This window comes from Natator depressus, chromosome 2 (genome assembly GCF_965152275.1).
Source record: "Natator depressus isolate rNatDep1 chromosome 2, rNatDep2.hap1, whole genome shotgun sequence".
Taxonomy (NCBI): Eukaryota; Metazoa; Chordata; order Testudines; family Cheloniidae; genus Natator; species Natator depressus.
This window is the reverse complement of record NC_134235.1, coordinates 150,957,437-150,972,743: the sequence shown is the minus strand read 5'-3', so window position 1 is coordinate 150,972,743 and position 15,307 is coordinate 150,957,437. Positions and strand designations below refer to the sequence as shown.

Sequence of the window (15,307 nt, the reverse complement as noted above, 5' to 3'; positions counted from 1 at the left end):
AATCTCCCCTTCCTCTGACACGCAAAAATATTTTGGTGCTTTTATTGCTGATGTTCAAATGTTGTTTTGCTATTACAGGGGGAGCAAGAGTAGATTTGGTTGATCAAGATGGTCATTCTCCCCTTCACTGGGCAGCTCTGGGTGGAAATGCTGATGTATGTCAAATTTTGATAGAAAATAAAATCAACCCAAATGTGCAGGATTATGCAGGTAGAACTCCCTTGCAGTGTGCTGCATATGGAGGCTATATTAACTGCATGGTCGTGTTACTGGAAAATAACGCAGATCCAAATATTCAAGATAAAGAGGTATGTTGTTCTTCACTGTGTCATTTAAGTTAATGTCAGACCAAGCATAAATTGAAAGTATCTTCTCCTTCCTGCATATCCTTCTCTTTTCTGCAGCACAGTGGCCTTAATCCTTGCTTTTCACACCAGTGGCGCGATGAATCTGTGTTCACTGCTATTGTAGGGGAAGGAAAAGCAGCCCTAAGACTACTTTCCCTTCACGTTTCACCATAATATACACCATTAACTGAAGATGCACATTTCCATGTTGTCCTTTGGCTTTTCCATTTAAAGCTAACATCTTAAAATTATCCTTTTAAAAACTCCTTATTCTTTACTTGTTTGTTTTTCTTATTTAAATATTTAACAAGGGAGTGTAATTTTGTAATCCACACCATGTCTGTCTCTAGCATGTGTTAGTGAGGGTAGAGAAAGTGAGGTGCAACAAACTTGCCGAAAGAACTGCAGCAATTATTTGTCTGTCTAGCCCTTAAGGGCAAAGAAGAACATAGTAGTTTGCTTGTATGTTCCTTTGCTCCCTCCCTTAGGCACTAAGTGAAACTCGGTACCAAAATAGGTTTTGTATTCTAGGACAAATTCTCTGTTGCTGTAAATTGGCACAACTCCACCGGAGTCAATAGAACTGCACCAGTTTACACCAGCAGCTAACTTGCCCCAATATGTTAACCTTTTGCCTCACTGCATGCGGCATACTTTTCTATCCCACAGTCAGTTTAATGAAACTTGCTACAGAGCTTTCAGGTCTGGAAATTCTACTTACAGTGGTCTCAAATTTGGAGCCACAACGTTCAGCTGTACTGACAGCCAAGGATGTGGTCAAAGTATTACCTGAAGGCCAGATCCTTGGCCCTAGCTTCAATTGATTTCTGCTGTATCAAGTAGTTCCAAGCAGCAAGAAAGTTGCCTTAAAAGGTCAGCTGAGGATTCTCCTGACATGGGATAACCCGTGAGAGTCTTAGAACTGTCATGGAAAGCTCTGTGCCACCTGCCACCAATGCCCTTTATGCAGGTGGAATGTTGGGGAGTCTGCTGAAGTGCGGCAGAGTGCACAGTGCTCCATCTGATCCATGGCTCTACAAGACTACATCCACTGGCATCATTTATATTGGTCCTTAGGCCAGTCTAAATTACAGAGGGCTATTTTGGCCCCTAGCTGGCCCATGATTTCGGGAACTGAAAGGAGGCTTAGAGACAGATTTCCTTCTGCTATTCTTAACTTCACAGAGTATAAATTCTGCACAGCTGCAAATTTGGCCCAGATCTATTTTTAAACATCTTTTTAGTGATTTTTGCTTTTAAGCTCTTTATTTCTTTTTTAATGGACAAGGTGTATTTTGGAACCACTTGTTTGGTCATAAGGTCCATTTGAGCCCTGAATGACACCATATGCTATTTTTCTTTCCGCAGTACAAAGTTAGCAGCTAATAAACCTCTTACTTCATATATTTTTGGTTTATAGGGAAGGACTGCTTTACATTGGCTGTGTAACAATGGCTACCTTGATGCTATAAAGTTGCTGCTGGGTTTTGATGCTTTCCCTAATCACATGGAGAACAATGAAGAGAGGTACAGTTTATTAAACAAATTATTTTCTAATTTAGCAAACCTACTCTGGTTTGTCTGTCACATGTTCAAATATTGTCTGAGAAACATGAGCTTGAACACATCTAAAAACGCTGGAGTAATCTCGGGACAGGAGAATAGTTAAATTATGCAGTTGAAGACACTATTTTTCAAGTAAGACTGTTCAAACCTTTATCTTAAATTTCTATTGTACTTTTCAGCCTGATCCTGCAGAAGACTTCTGTGTATTTTACCCTGTGTGAATAATCTCATTGAAGCCAATGAGGCTACTCTTAGTGTGTAAATTTAGACATGTGTGTAAGTCTTTCAGGATTGGTGCTTCACACAATAACAGTGAAATGAACAGAAATACAGTGAATTAAAGTAAATTTACTTAAATTTTATTTGCCCTATTCACCTTATCAGAGTTAGGAAATGAGTCTTTCTATTCCACCTTAACCCTATGTTCTTCTGTTTAGTACAACCTTATTTCAAAAACCCCAAAATACTCTTTCTTTAATTAAATTCTGCTTTCTTTTTTCTTATACTGTGTCACTAAAAGATGATGGAGCTGTTCGTTTTCACAAATCTACCAACAGATGTCTATACAGGGCCCAGTCCTGCTCCTGTTGAAGTGAACTGGAGTTTTGCTGTTCAGTTCAGTGAGGGCATGATCTGGTGAAAGGAGAAAAGTAAAATTGTATTTTAAAAATAGTTATTGCAGATTACCTGGTGGTTATCTGTATTCTGATGGTCCAACTAAAAATAAATCCCTCTATAATTATTGGGTGACTATAAATTTGCATCTGTTTTCTTTGTCTCTGACTGACATATAAATAATAGTTTTTGATTTAAAAATCTTGGGTTGTGATAGTTTAAATTGGTCACATGACTGCAGGTAATCAGTGCTACTACATATTTTGGTGTCTCTTTTCAAGAAGACAACTTCATCACAATCATAAACAAAATTATGGATCGACATGCCAAATAGATATGAGTACATCAACATTTTAAAAATCACTAGAATGATTTAAAATCCAATGTACATTAGTGCTGCAGGGTTTTGGCTTCCATCCTGTCTCCCTTATTATTTTTTAATTGCCTTGCTTACCCCTATCATTTGTTTTTTGTTGCCTGCTCTGACCATCCAGACGTCTCTTCCTGTCCTGCAGAGCAATGTATTATCATTTTTCTATTGAAAACCACAGCAGAAAGCATTAAGCAGCTCCCAGTTGTGTTTCTCTAATGCTGTCTATGGTGGCTTTCAATAGAAAATGAAAATAAACAGCTGTATTTGAATTAATTTTAATTTATACTATTAAAAACGGATATTCTCCTCGAGAACTGGAGGGTGACCAGCATTCTACCTGTCTTAAAGAATGCTGCTAATGGTGCTTGAAGAATTTCAAGTTAAAGATTTTTACTCTGGTATTCCTATAACCACTTCATTAGCATCTAGGGAAGCCCTCTGTTCACCTCTTGGCATCACTGTGTTTGTATGTGTGATCCTTAGATCCCACATTCAGATATGCTCTTGCTTATAATTGTATTATCTAATCTAAATGCACTGGCACATCTCTATTCTCTTTTCTTTGTGTGTTTCTTTTACTGTTTTAAAAGACAAGGAAAGTAAATTTTAAAATACTATATTAATAGAATTACAGTTAAGAACATAAATGTACTAATCTCAGGAAGCTGAAGAGTTAAGGCTGCAACAACATTCCAAATACTCAGCCACATTGCACATACTGTACATAGTAAGCCATACATTTAGGAGCATAAGCAGTAGTCTTCTAGATATGAGTGCCATTCTTGTTATAGGAACCTTAACTTTAGAATTTCCAGAATTTGGTGTATTTAAATATTCAACCTTAATGTTGCACAGATAGTGATGCTATATTTGCATTTGTCAAATAGTGTGTCATATCATCTAAACTCTGTCATATTTGGGGATGAGTGAACCTTAGGTGCAGAGCTCTAGTTTGATTTTCATGGGTTGACATTCAAATATGCACACTTCCACATGTTAACGCATGGTGCCCCTATGGTGGGGAGGCATCCATTTGCTCTTATCTAATAGCACTCTTCAAGGGAGGTTTAGCAGTTTCCTACCTTTGCACAAGCTGTGAAACCATACCACTTGGCTTAAGGAGTTAACATTCATAGCTCCAGAATATACATATATTTGGAACTTTAATATAAGTCTAAATCTAACTACCAGTCTTCTAAAACTCAGTCCTAAATATTCTCACTGAGGACAAATTAATAAAACAAATTGGTGTTTCTAGACCAAACTGTTTTTGAAATATGATGATCCTAAAAAACTCTTAAGAATGCCTTTTTAAAATAACATCAAACTGTCACAGAACATTATTTTCTGCCAAGAGATGGGACATTTCAGGAGCAAAGAAGGCTTTTGAGAAAGGTAAATGAGAGACAAGAGAGTCAATATAGGCCCAATGATTTTTTTATAAATGTAATCGTGGCTCCTTCTTGAAGTGCTGGTCTCCATGTGTATTCCACACAAGGGAACAAGTGCACACTGTGCTCCTGAGATCGGAGATTTCTGGCATGTGGTGTCCCTTGGTCCGTGCCTGTGCAGTTGCTCTCCTCATACTCCGAACTGAGGACATAAGGGGCACTATGGATTGACACCTCTCCAGTTCCTCTCTTACTGCCAGTCCGAAGGATCTGAAGCAAAGGGGAAGGAGTGGGGCCAGTGGAATACATATAGGGACCAGACATCTCAAACAATCTCCAGTTACAAGTAAGTAACCTCTGTTTACACCCATGCTTTAGGAACCTAAAAATATGCTTTAATATCTTTTTGTATTTGTTCTATAAAAATATTCAAAGCAGCAGGTAAACTTTTAAAATTGATTTTTCTCAAGTGAGCTCCTTTTAATAGTATCTGTCCAAGAATTATTTCAAATCTTTCTGTCTCCTTTAATGTTTTATCAGCAACACACCTTGACCTACAAATCTCCATGCTCTGTCATTGCCTTTTATTCCTATTGACATTTCAGTTCAGACACTCTAATCTTCCCATCAAACCATCACCATATGGCAAGTCCAATTGTGCTGTCTGTCTGTTCTTCCTGTCTTTATCTGCATTGCATCCTTGCTGGTTACCATCAAAAAGAGCCTTAATTTTTATTACCTCATACATTGATATTAGCTGTTTAACTTGATACATTGTATAAGCATCATATTTTTTTTCTGTTGCCACTAATATTCAGTTAATAAATATATTTTCCTAGCATGGGCACTTCAATACAAGTGGGGGGTTTTGTGTACATTTTGCTGCCCTTTACTGCTTGTGTGAATTTGAGCTAAAATTTTCAAAAGTGCCTAAGGGTGTGTCTACGCTGCAATAAAACACCTGCAGCTGGTCAGGGTCAGCTGACTCAGGCTCTCAGGGCTCAGTCTGCCAGGCTGTGATGGGGAAGGATCAAGAGCCTGGGCCCAAACATCTACACTGCAATTGTATAGCCTCACAGACTGGGCCCTGCGATCCTGAGTCAGCTGACCTGGGTCAACCGTGGGTGTTTTATTGTAGTATAGACATACCCTAACTGACTTCGCCTAGGTCCCATTGAAAACCAGAGGCACTTGGGCCCGTAAGTGGCTTTTGAAAATGGGACTTAGTCTCCTAAGTCTTTTTTTAAAAATTTTACCCTTAATGCCCCTGAAAGTGTGGAAGTAATACCATGTGGTATAGTTGGTCATAATGTCATCAATCTTTCTGTAACACATCTCTGCCAAGGCACTTAAACCTGTCCTGCAAAATCACTGCTATTTCTGTTTTGGCCTCTCTTTGTCAAAGATGTAAACCTTGTTAATTATGTAATTACAGTATTTATGTGGTATTCTTATGTGGATAAAGATTCACTAGCTAGAAGGTAGAATGGGACTACCAAGATGAGTTTTACTTATGATCTAAACCAGAATTAGAATCAAGTCCCCAGAAAGGAAATACTTGTGCAAATAACCCGGCATGCCACCTAATCTCACATCATGGGCATTTTTCACTTATAAATTTAATTTAGGAACACAGTGCATCTCCCAGAGGATATATTTGTAAGTGAGCCTCAAGGAACAACTAAGTCTTAATTGCTTGCTCAAATCCTCTTTTTAAAGAAACATGTTAAGGTATGGAATCGGTCAGATCCTCAGAATTTGGAAAAGTGGTTCTCTGAAAAAGGTGTTAAATACTTTGCTTAGAGGAGGTTTCCTCTTTAGTGGAGCTTCCATCTCATTTTTTAGCCCAAAAATATACATTGGGAGTAGCAATCTAATCTATCATAACACTTGTATGTTTTCTGTCTTTAGATATACGCCACTTGATTATGCTTTGCTTGGAGAACACCATGAGGTGATTCAGTTTATGTTAGAACATGGTGCTCTGTCTATAGCTGCCATACAGGACATTGCTGCCTTCAAAATCCAAGCTGTCTACAAAGGATACAAGGTTAGAAAGGCTTTCCAAGACAGAAAAAATCTTCTAATGAAGCATGAACAGCTGAGAAAAGATGCTGCTGCCAAGTAAGTCTGACACATGGAGAGTGCAGAAATGAAGCTATTAAAAATGAAATTGTTGAAGACAATAGTAGTTTACAGATGAATTGCTCTGTATTTTTTTACATCTTTTTAGAAATAAAGTCTGTGTTCCCTTAAAGGAAAATCTAGTGTTCTACCAGATGGTGTATAGATAGGTACATTATATAATACATTTGTGTTTGGAGGTTTTTTTTTAAAAAATAAACAAATACTTCTTGAAGCTTTATCATTTCTGTGGTGATGGATAACTCTGGGCCTCTGTCATGCAGGATACTATCCTCCCTCTCTCTGAGAATCATTCTTCCTGTGATGAGTTGCCCCCTTATCTCTGTTTCTCAGGGGTTGGGAAGCGAAGAGACTTCCCACCCAATCAGTTTCTAAAAAGTTGCCTGTGCCAATCCTGCTCTGTATTAACCCTGTTAGCTGGTTTTTCAGTACTTCTCTTTTTAAAATGACAAAGGAGTTTCCTGTGGTGGTGGTGTAGCTGTGTCGGTTCCAGGATATTACAGAGACAAGGTGGGTGAGGTAATATCTTTTATTGGACCAACTTCTGCTGGTGAGAGAGACAAGCTTTTGAGCTATATAGAGCTTTTCTTCAGACCTCTCTCAAAAACAGAAGTTAGTCCAATAAAAGATACTACCTCACCCACCTTGTCTCTCTAAAGGAGTTACCGAACAAGAGTATAGTGAACAAGACTATAGGAATGAAGGATAGAAACAAAGGGGAAGTTAAGTGTGAGCAAAGTGTATGTAGGCAAAAAGTGAGTGAGCAGCGGAGCAAGAAGTGAAGGAAACACAGGATTGTGGGAGAAAGAAGCTATTAAATATAGAACTTAAATAGATTTTCACACAGATAGAAAGAGTTCACCAGTTACAGAACAGCAAATGAAACATTTTAAATTATCTTCCTGTCAAGGACAGGCATAAAATGACTTTTGCCATCCCCTAATTTTTATTCTTAGGTTGTTAAAGCCACAGTAAATACCAATTCATAGCAGAAGTGCAAGGCTAAATGAAGTATTCTAATAGCCCAGTAACAAGGTAAATTAAAAGAGAACAGAAACTGATCAGATAAACAATGCCCATGTTCCCTCCAAACATCTGCAGTATATCTGACATCCACATCCTATCTAATCTATATAGGATGTTTCTTTATCACCCATTACTGTAGTAGCTGTATTACATCTGTGTATGGTAATTGTTCCTAATGGATGTCTTCATAGGGATTTTGCCTTTTATCTTTCCCAGATACTAAGAAGCTTTACATGTTTGTTTTTTCCTCTAGATTTTGTTTATTCTGGGAAAGGTTTAACAAATAGGTGATTCTTCTAGGGTTCTCTGTGACTTCCTCCAGTAGCTTGTTCCACATTCCACTTCTACAGGCTTTGAATCCACAATTCAACTCCTATGTTATAGGTGTCTGAATATGAATACATGAGTGATATTATTAATAGGGAGTCTCTTACTAGTATTAAAAGAGAATATGGTTTAGGTGTTCGAAAATAAACATAGGTCTGAAATTAACTTTGTATCTATTTTATGAAGCTTTGCAACCTGCTCTAAAATGAAAACAAGCAGAATTTCACAACTTTCTCATTATCTGTGATCACCCATCACAGTGAAATTCACAAAACTGTACCAAGTGAAAAGTCAGATTTCTTTCCAGATTGCTTTAAATGTGATCCTTCCCCCCTCTCCCCTGATAATTCTAATTTAAAGTTACACGCTTTAAGTAAAATCCAGGAACTAGACAAAATATTGCAGAGTACAAAGTTGATAATTGAGCATCAGTAAACATTTAACCAATATTCGTACAGTGAAGATAGAAAGGTGTCCAAAACATTTTCACAGGGGTATGAAAGGAACTTATGCTCTAGTTAGTCTGACATCAGTTTGGGGAAGATACTAGTAATTAGATGAGGAAAATAAATGGGAGATATTTAGAAGACCACAGTTTGATTATTGATAGCTAACTTTGCCTTAGCTAACTTTATTTTAGAAAAAGAATGTTGTACTTCACCAACTAGTGGAATTTTGTAAGGATTTTACAGCCAAGAAAGGCAAAAGTAGTAGGTTTCATATACTGTGCAAAGATTTTCTACACACTGTTTTTGTTTGTTTGTTTTTTTAACTAGAAAAGTACTTTAAAACTGACATCGGATTAGAAAGCATGTAGACTAAATAATTTATATAATTCAAGTAATTATACATAAAACATGATGAATATGAGTGACCGTCTACCTTATATAATTGACATAGTGCCAGAATTGTGATGAGATTATATACTAAGAATATAAGTTTTCAACGAACAGGTGAATTTAATCAAAATAATTTAACTGCTTGTTCTATCAAGCAACTAAAATATAGTTTATAGAACTTTGTAGTCTGAAGTTCCACAATATTCAAGAGGGACAAATTGAGTCCTAATCCACTCGTGCTAATGTTGCCATTACATAAAGATGTATATGTTTTCCATTTGTCCCAGCATTAAAATATTGCCACTTACCCAGCTAAAAGAAACTAGTATTCAGATACTTCACATCCTATTTGGTGGATGGTGCTTAATTAAGTTAGTCGATTCTGCTACTTCAACACTCACAGAAGAGATATTTAAAAACTCTTTTATTATAAACAACCCACAGAAGAATCTTCTCAATTGTAATATCCAGTTGTACAGAGATTTATTATTTATTACAGCAGTGCCTAGAGGCCCTGATTAGGACCAGGGCCCCATTTTGCTAGACACTATACAAACATATATGAAGATGTGTTTCCTATCTCACGGCATTTCCACAAAACATTCACGTATTTCCCTTTCATTTCTCTGCAACAAATAAATCCTGAAAGGAAAATGCATCTCAAAACTATACCACACTTCGACCCAATCCACATACATACCTCAATTCACATACAAACTTAAGTAACCAAACACAATCAAAAACAAATATAATAGCAATGCTACAGAGCACCCCTCAGTCTCTAATAGACCAGAAGTGTTGTCAGCAACAGAAATGCAAAAGCTGAGATTTTCAAATTCAGGCGACGTGGATGCCTTAGTTTCATTAACTGTAATGGGAATTGTACAGCTGAAAGTGGCTCTGAAAATCTCAGCCAAAAAGTTTTCACTAAAGCTTTTTTAGCATAGAATCATAGGACTGGAAGGGACCTCGACTCATGGCAGGACTAAGTGTTATCTAGACCACTCCTGACAGGTATTTGTCTAACCTGCTCTTAAAAATCTCCAATGATGGAGATTCCATAACCTCCCTAGGCAATTTATTCCAGTGTTCAACCACCCTGACAGTTAGGAAGGTTTTCCTAATGTCCAACCTAAACCTCCCTTGTTGCAATTTAAGTCCATTCCTTCTTGTCCTATCCTCAGAGGTTAAGAAGAACAATTCCTCTTCCTCCTCCTTGTAACAACTTTTTATGTACTTGAAAACTGTTATCCTGTCCCCTCTCAATCTTCTCTTTTACAGACTAAACAAACCCAGTTTTTTCAATCTTCCATCATAGGTCATGTTTTCTAGACCTTTTATCATTTTTGTTGCATGTTTAACCCTAGTGGAATGTTTGTAGTGGGTTCCTCACATCTCAACAGGAATTTAAGAGAACCATTCTGAGAACAGCATCAGACATGTAGAGTGGAGATATTGTCTCCTGAAACTTCCTGTCCGTGTCTGGAAACTATTTCACTTTATTCTCTGTTGAATATGTTTGCTGCCAAAGTTGGAAGACTTCTCTGAAGAAGTCTGGGATGAAAAATTTAGCTCTTATATTGCTGCATGACGTGTGTGCTATTACTTCTGCAGAAAGGTCACCTGAATTAACATGAAGCATACATTACTGGGGCTTGTAATCTCTGTCTTATCTCCATATTATAGATGATGACAGCTGTCATCTGCTTTATTGTATATACATTAATTGTGTTGCTGCTTGCAATTTGGATAACATCCCTTCTTTGGGAAGAATTTGATCTCCACTGTTGTATTGATCATTTATGGCCAATAAGGACCAATAATAATAATGGTCAGATAATCTAAATCCCAAGGATGAAATCCTGGCCCCCTTAAAACCAGTGACAAAATTCCCACTAACTTCAGTGGAACTGAGATTTCACTCCTGGGGTATGTCAGGATAGGAGGGGAGCCAGCTGAGGGTGGGGCAGGGGCAGGAGCAGCAAAAGGCGCAGGCCGGGGGAATCTGTCAGAACTTTGAGGCATCTGCAAATCCTCCAAACAAGGTAGCAACAGTGAGCAGGCTGTAGTGGCTGCTTTCATTAGGAGCCTATGTAACCTGCTTCGGGGTCACTTGGTTAGTCCCTTGCTTGTGGATTGGCTGGGCCCTGATTGATTGGCATTGGCCTGTCATAAGATTTTCAGGTAATTACCTCAGATGTTTCACCAGTTCAGGCTCAGGGATGACTTGTCACAGAGTATAGTTTGCAGCCTCCCTACCTATGGAACTCCCCTGAACTTAGTGGAAGATCCATACATAGACCAGCCGTCTCTGATGAAATTATCTAATAGCTTCCTTTTTAACATGGAATACTGTGCTTCTTTCTGTGTGATTTAGATCTAATTTGACCAAAAGAATTTATTTTCCTACTTGTGTTGTCACTGGTGTTTTGAAAAATATGTGATACTTTCAGGTACAAAATTTCATAAGACATCATTCCTTCATTATGATATGTGGGTGTTTCTGTTACTCTCCTGTGTGTGTTTTTAATGTATATTATAAAAGTTATTATACTGTTTCTGATTCGTTGAAAATAGTGGAGACAAAGTCTCTATACCAAGTATGGGGGAAATATTTATTTAAATTGAATTGATATACAATTTTGAGCATATATTCATATCAAGTTGTCACATATAACAAATTTTATCTAATTGCAATTTTATGATCTGTCATAAACTGGAGGGGACATTATGTTGTCACCATTCTGTGTATCCATCTGTGCATTCTACAGTTAAGCTTGGCCAGAGTTTTACTCCTAGCTACATACAGCCAGCTAATATCCCTCCTGATCTGATAAACCTGCTCTCCAGATAAATGTAGATAGCATATGGGAATCCTGAATGGTGGTGAACTGTTTCTTAGGTTAAAAGAAAAAAAAAAAGACTTCAACTTCTGTATTTAAAACTCTCTTCCTAAATTTTTAATTGATTTTTTTTAGTTATATATAAATCATTCCACAAGTTGTAATGTTCTGAGTTAGTTTGTTTTTAAAAAAATTGGGTACTTCACCTAAAAATGATAAGGATAGACAATGATGGTTATGATAAAATGGACAGGAAGTGTTTTATTCAGAGTACAGGCAATTTACAGTATGTAATTCACTGTTGCAAGAAGTGAAGACAAATACTGTGGATGGCATTTAAATGTGCTACGTGCTAAATAAATTTATAACTGCCCACAGCATCTGTAGATATACAAATTGGTTAAATGTATATCATTTATATAAACCTATTTCATGTTGGTTAAACAAAGATATGTTATATCATGTACAAAACTGCACAGATGATTAGGTGGTTCATAGGAGAAGGCCTGGTCTCAACCACTGGATTTTGAGACGTAGCACTGCCATTGTCACAGGGATGGTAACAAATGGAATGTATGTGGCAAAGTTCAAAAATCTTGCTGTGCTGCATGTAGGATCGTTTTCTCTGATCACACATGTTAATTGCCAGAATCTTAACTGGCTATACTGTCCAGTAAATACCTGCTATTTGGGGCCTTTTGTTTAGTCTTGTGATTTTTTTTGCAAATCGATTGAGAACTAGTGAACTTATTAGGGTCAGCTCCAGAGACCTTTTTGAGATCAAATGGGGCTGGCTCCTGGCAAGTAAGCAAACCCAATATTTTTTCTAGAATCTGTCATCTTGTGCTCTAGAATCTAAGCTTTCATTTTAAAAAATAAGTCTTTAACTCTTAAGATTACAAATTATTGGAATTATTCAAAATATAAACCAATTCAGTGATGTCTGCTTGAGCCCTCAGACAGCCAGATGCAGATAACAAAAACAGAAGAAGCCAGAAGTGTTAGAAGCAAATGAACTGATCCCAATGAGACCTATGGCTTTGTAATTCCAGAATAAAAAACTTAATTCTTGAAAAGGAGAAGAATCCGGTAAAAGTTCAGAGTTGTAGAATATGAGTGAATTAAGAAAAGGGTTCTAACAATGAATCTGTAGATTATGGAAGTCTTGAACAAGGACAAAGAAGTAAGAGGTAATGAGAAGACTAGATATGTTAGTATCTCTTACTGTTCTGTGGCAAGGGACATTAGCAAGTCTGAAAGTATGTAGTAAGGAAACCAAGTAGATGAGGCACCCTGCAACGTCAGTTAATGAGAGGGAAGTTCAGAAATTTGAAATCAGAATTATTTTTCAGGCTGTGTTATGCAGCCAAAAGTGTCAGGAAGCCCAAAGAAGAAATCAGCTGTTGGCAGGTTTTTTTACACTGATTCAGCAACCATATCCCAAGCCACTTTCACAATCTGCTGTACTGTTATTAGCCAAAGGAAGGAGCATAGATATCTGAGAACATCCAATGTTAAAACTCCATTTACAGAGGAAATACCACCTCAAGCGTGGAAAGACCCTAAAACAAAAGGGCCCCCATAACTAATAAACTCCAGCTTATATTGAGGAGAAGCAGGACAAGATGAAAAACAATATTAATTCTGAGACTTGCGTTGTTTTTGTTTTCTTCTCAGCCACTGAGGCTTAAAACAGGGACGATGACAACAGTCAGATCAGTAAAAAGAAAAGGAGTACTTGTGGCACCTTAGAGACTAACAAATTTATTAGCGCATAAGCTTTCGTGAGCTACAGCTCACTTCAGACTAACACGGCTGCTACTCTGAAACCAGTCAGATCAGTGTGTCCCGTGTTCTTCTTCAAGTAATATCCCTATTGGTTCTCCACTGTTGGTGTAGCGGTGTCCATTTGGCCTGCGCATGCATTGCCCCCCTGCTCATGCTCTGCCACAAGGCCAATGAACCCTAAGCAGGTGAACCCTCCTCAGTTCCTTCTCAACCGCCCCTGGTTAGAGACAGAACTTTAGCTGTCCATTAGCGGATCATTAACTTCTTCAGAATTGTTAGTTTTAGCTACCTTTTTGGAGCTTCCCTTTCTTTTCTTTACTCCTTTATCTTTATTACCAAAGCCAAAAAAAAGCACTTTATTTTAGACTTCATTTTTCTTCGCACTTCCCCCTCATCTGGAGACACCCCCCCACCCCCCAGACATACAAAAGTATGGTTTGTGCCAACAGCTGAAGCCCAGATCCAGAAAGGATAGAGAACTGAGACTCAAGCTTCTCCTAATGGAGGTGGCCCTTCAACCACCCTCTGAGCCACAGAGAGCAGGAAGCCTCAACGCAACCCTCTATTTTTAAGGGAGGTGAGCTCAAGGAAATGCCCATGAGCCACTCTTGCAAGACCTTTAAGAAAAGAGTCATGAGTCCCCAGAGTGAGCCCCGACCAAGCTAAAAACGATCTCTGGCTTGCTCTGTATCATCGGTACCAGTGGCACCGAAGTTGTCTAAGTCAGGTACCCAGGGCTTGCATGGCACTGCCCCGACAGAGCATGTTGGGCTGTCTAGGAACCCAGTGGGCACAGGCAAGGAATCATTGGTACCAACTGGGCATGAGAAGTACAGAGAATCGGCCAAGTGCTTGCCAGGCAACGGCGGATTGCACTATCAGGTACATATCATTGACTCCTTTGATGCAGACATCTTGGCACCGACAACCACCACCGGTACGAATGCCTTCGGCACCGCCAGACTTCCGGTACACAACAGACCTTTCAGTGTTTGATGCACTGGATTTGCGTCTACTTAGTACTGGGGCTCCAGTAGTGAGTCCATCCAGAGCTCCAGGCTCACTGGCAACATCATGCCATGTACCCACTTTTTCATTCATTGAGTCAGATAGTGATCAAGAAGACGTGGTCTGGACCTACGGGTGGCCAATTCCAGACCTCAGCCATACAGTTGCTCTGAGCCCCAGCCTCCTTAGTATGGGCAGCCATGGTACCAACCACCGGCCCCCTTCCCGCCCTCTCAATGGCCCTACTGGGACTCTTAGCAGGCACGCAAACATTGTGCCTCCCATGGCTATAGTGTGGCCTATCAAGAGCCAAGGACACCTCCTCCTTTGGCTGCTATATTGAGGGCATCTGAGCAGCCTGAACAATTAAGTTGAGAAGGAAGATACCCCCAGACTAATTTCTCATCATCATCACAAGACAAGATAGTGATGCCCCCTCCACCATCGTTGGCAGATGACTTTAAGCTATTTCAGGAGCTGGCCCAGAGGTGACCGAGTCACACCACAAACTAGTGGACATTTTACATTCTTCTGTCTCGTTCAGAGTAGCCCTCCTTATTAACGCGGCCCTCTTCAACCCTGCCTAGCTCATATGGCAGACCCTTGCGTCAGTCCCACCAAAGTGCAAGCGAGCCAACAAAAGCTATTATGTTCCAGCAAAAGACATAGCATATCTCTTCTCCCACCTGCCTCACAATTCGATTATCATGGACAAAGTGAACTCAGGGACCCTCCTCATGAAAGCCTGCTACAACAAGAGATAGACCATCTCCTCAGCGTACAAGCCATAGAGCTAGTGCCCATACATCTAAGAAGCAAAGGCTTTTACTTTCACTACTTCCTGATACACAAGAAAAAGGGAAGTTGGAGACCTATACTAGACCTCAGAGAGCTCAACAAATTTATTAAGCCTCAGAAGTTCAGGATGGTCACACTGGCGATGATTATCCCATCATCAGAAAAGGGAGACTGGTTCTTGGCCCTCAACCTTCAAGATGCTTGCTTCCACATTTCGATCATACTGAGTCACAGATAATAC

The 15,307-nt window shown here is 38.9% G+C and overlaps 1 protein-coding gene across 1 annotated transcript in view; it reads left to right on the top strand.

The window, feature by feature from the left end:
• INVS (inversin) overlaps positions 1-15,307 on the top strand; it is a 210,119-nt gene that overhangs the window by 153,957 nt on the left and 40,855 nt on the right. The window contains exons 10-12 of the mRNA XM_074945124.1: positions 79-308; positions 1,768-1,874; positions 6,204-6,416. Of these exons, the coding sequence (XP_074801225.1) occupies positions 79-308; positions 1,768-1,874; positions 6,204-6,416 (550 nt within the window). The remainder of the gene's footprint in view (positions 1-78; positions 309-1,767; positions 1,875-6,203; positions 6,417-15,307) is intronic.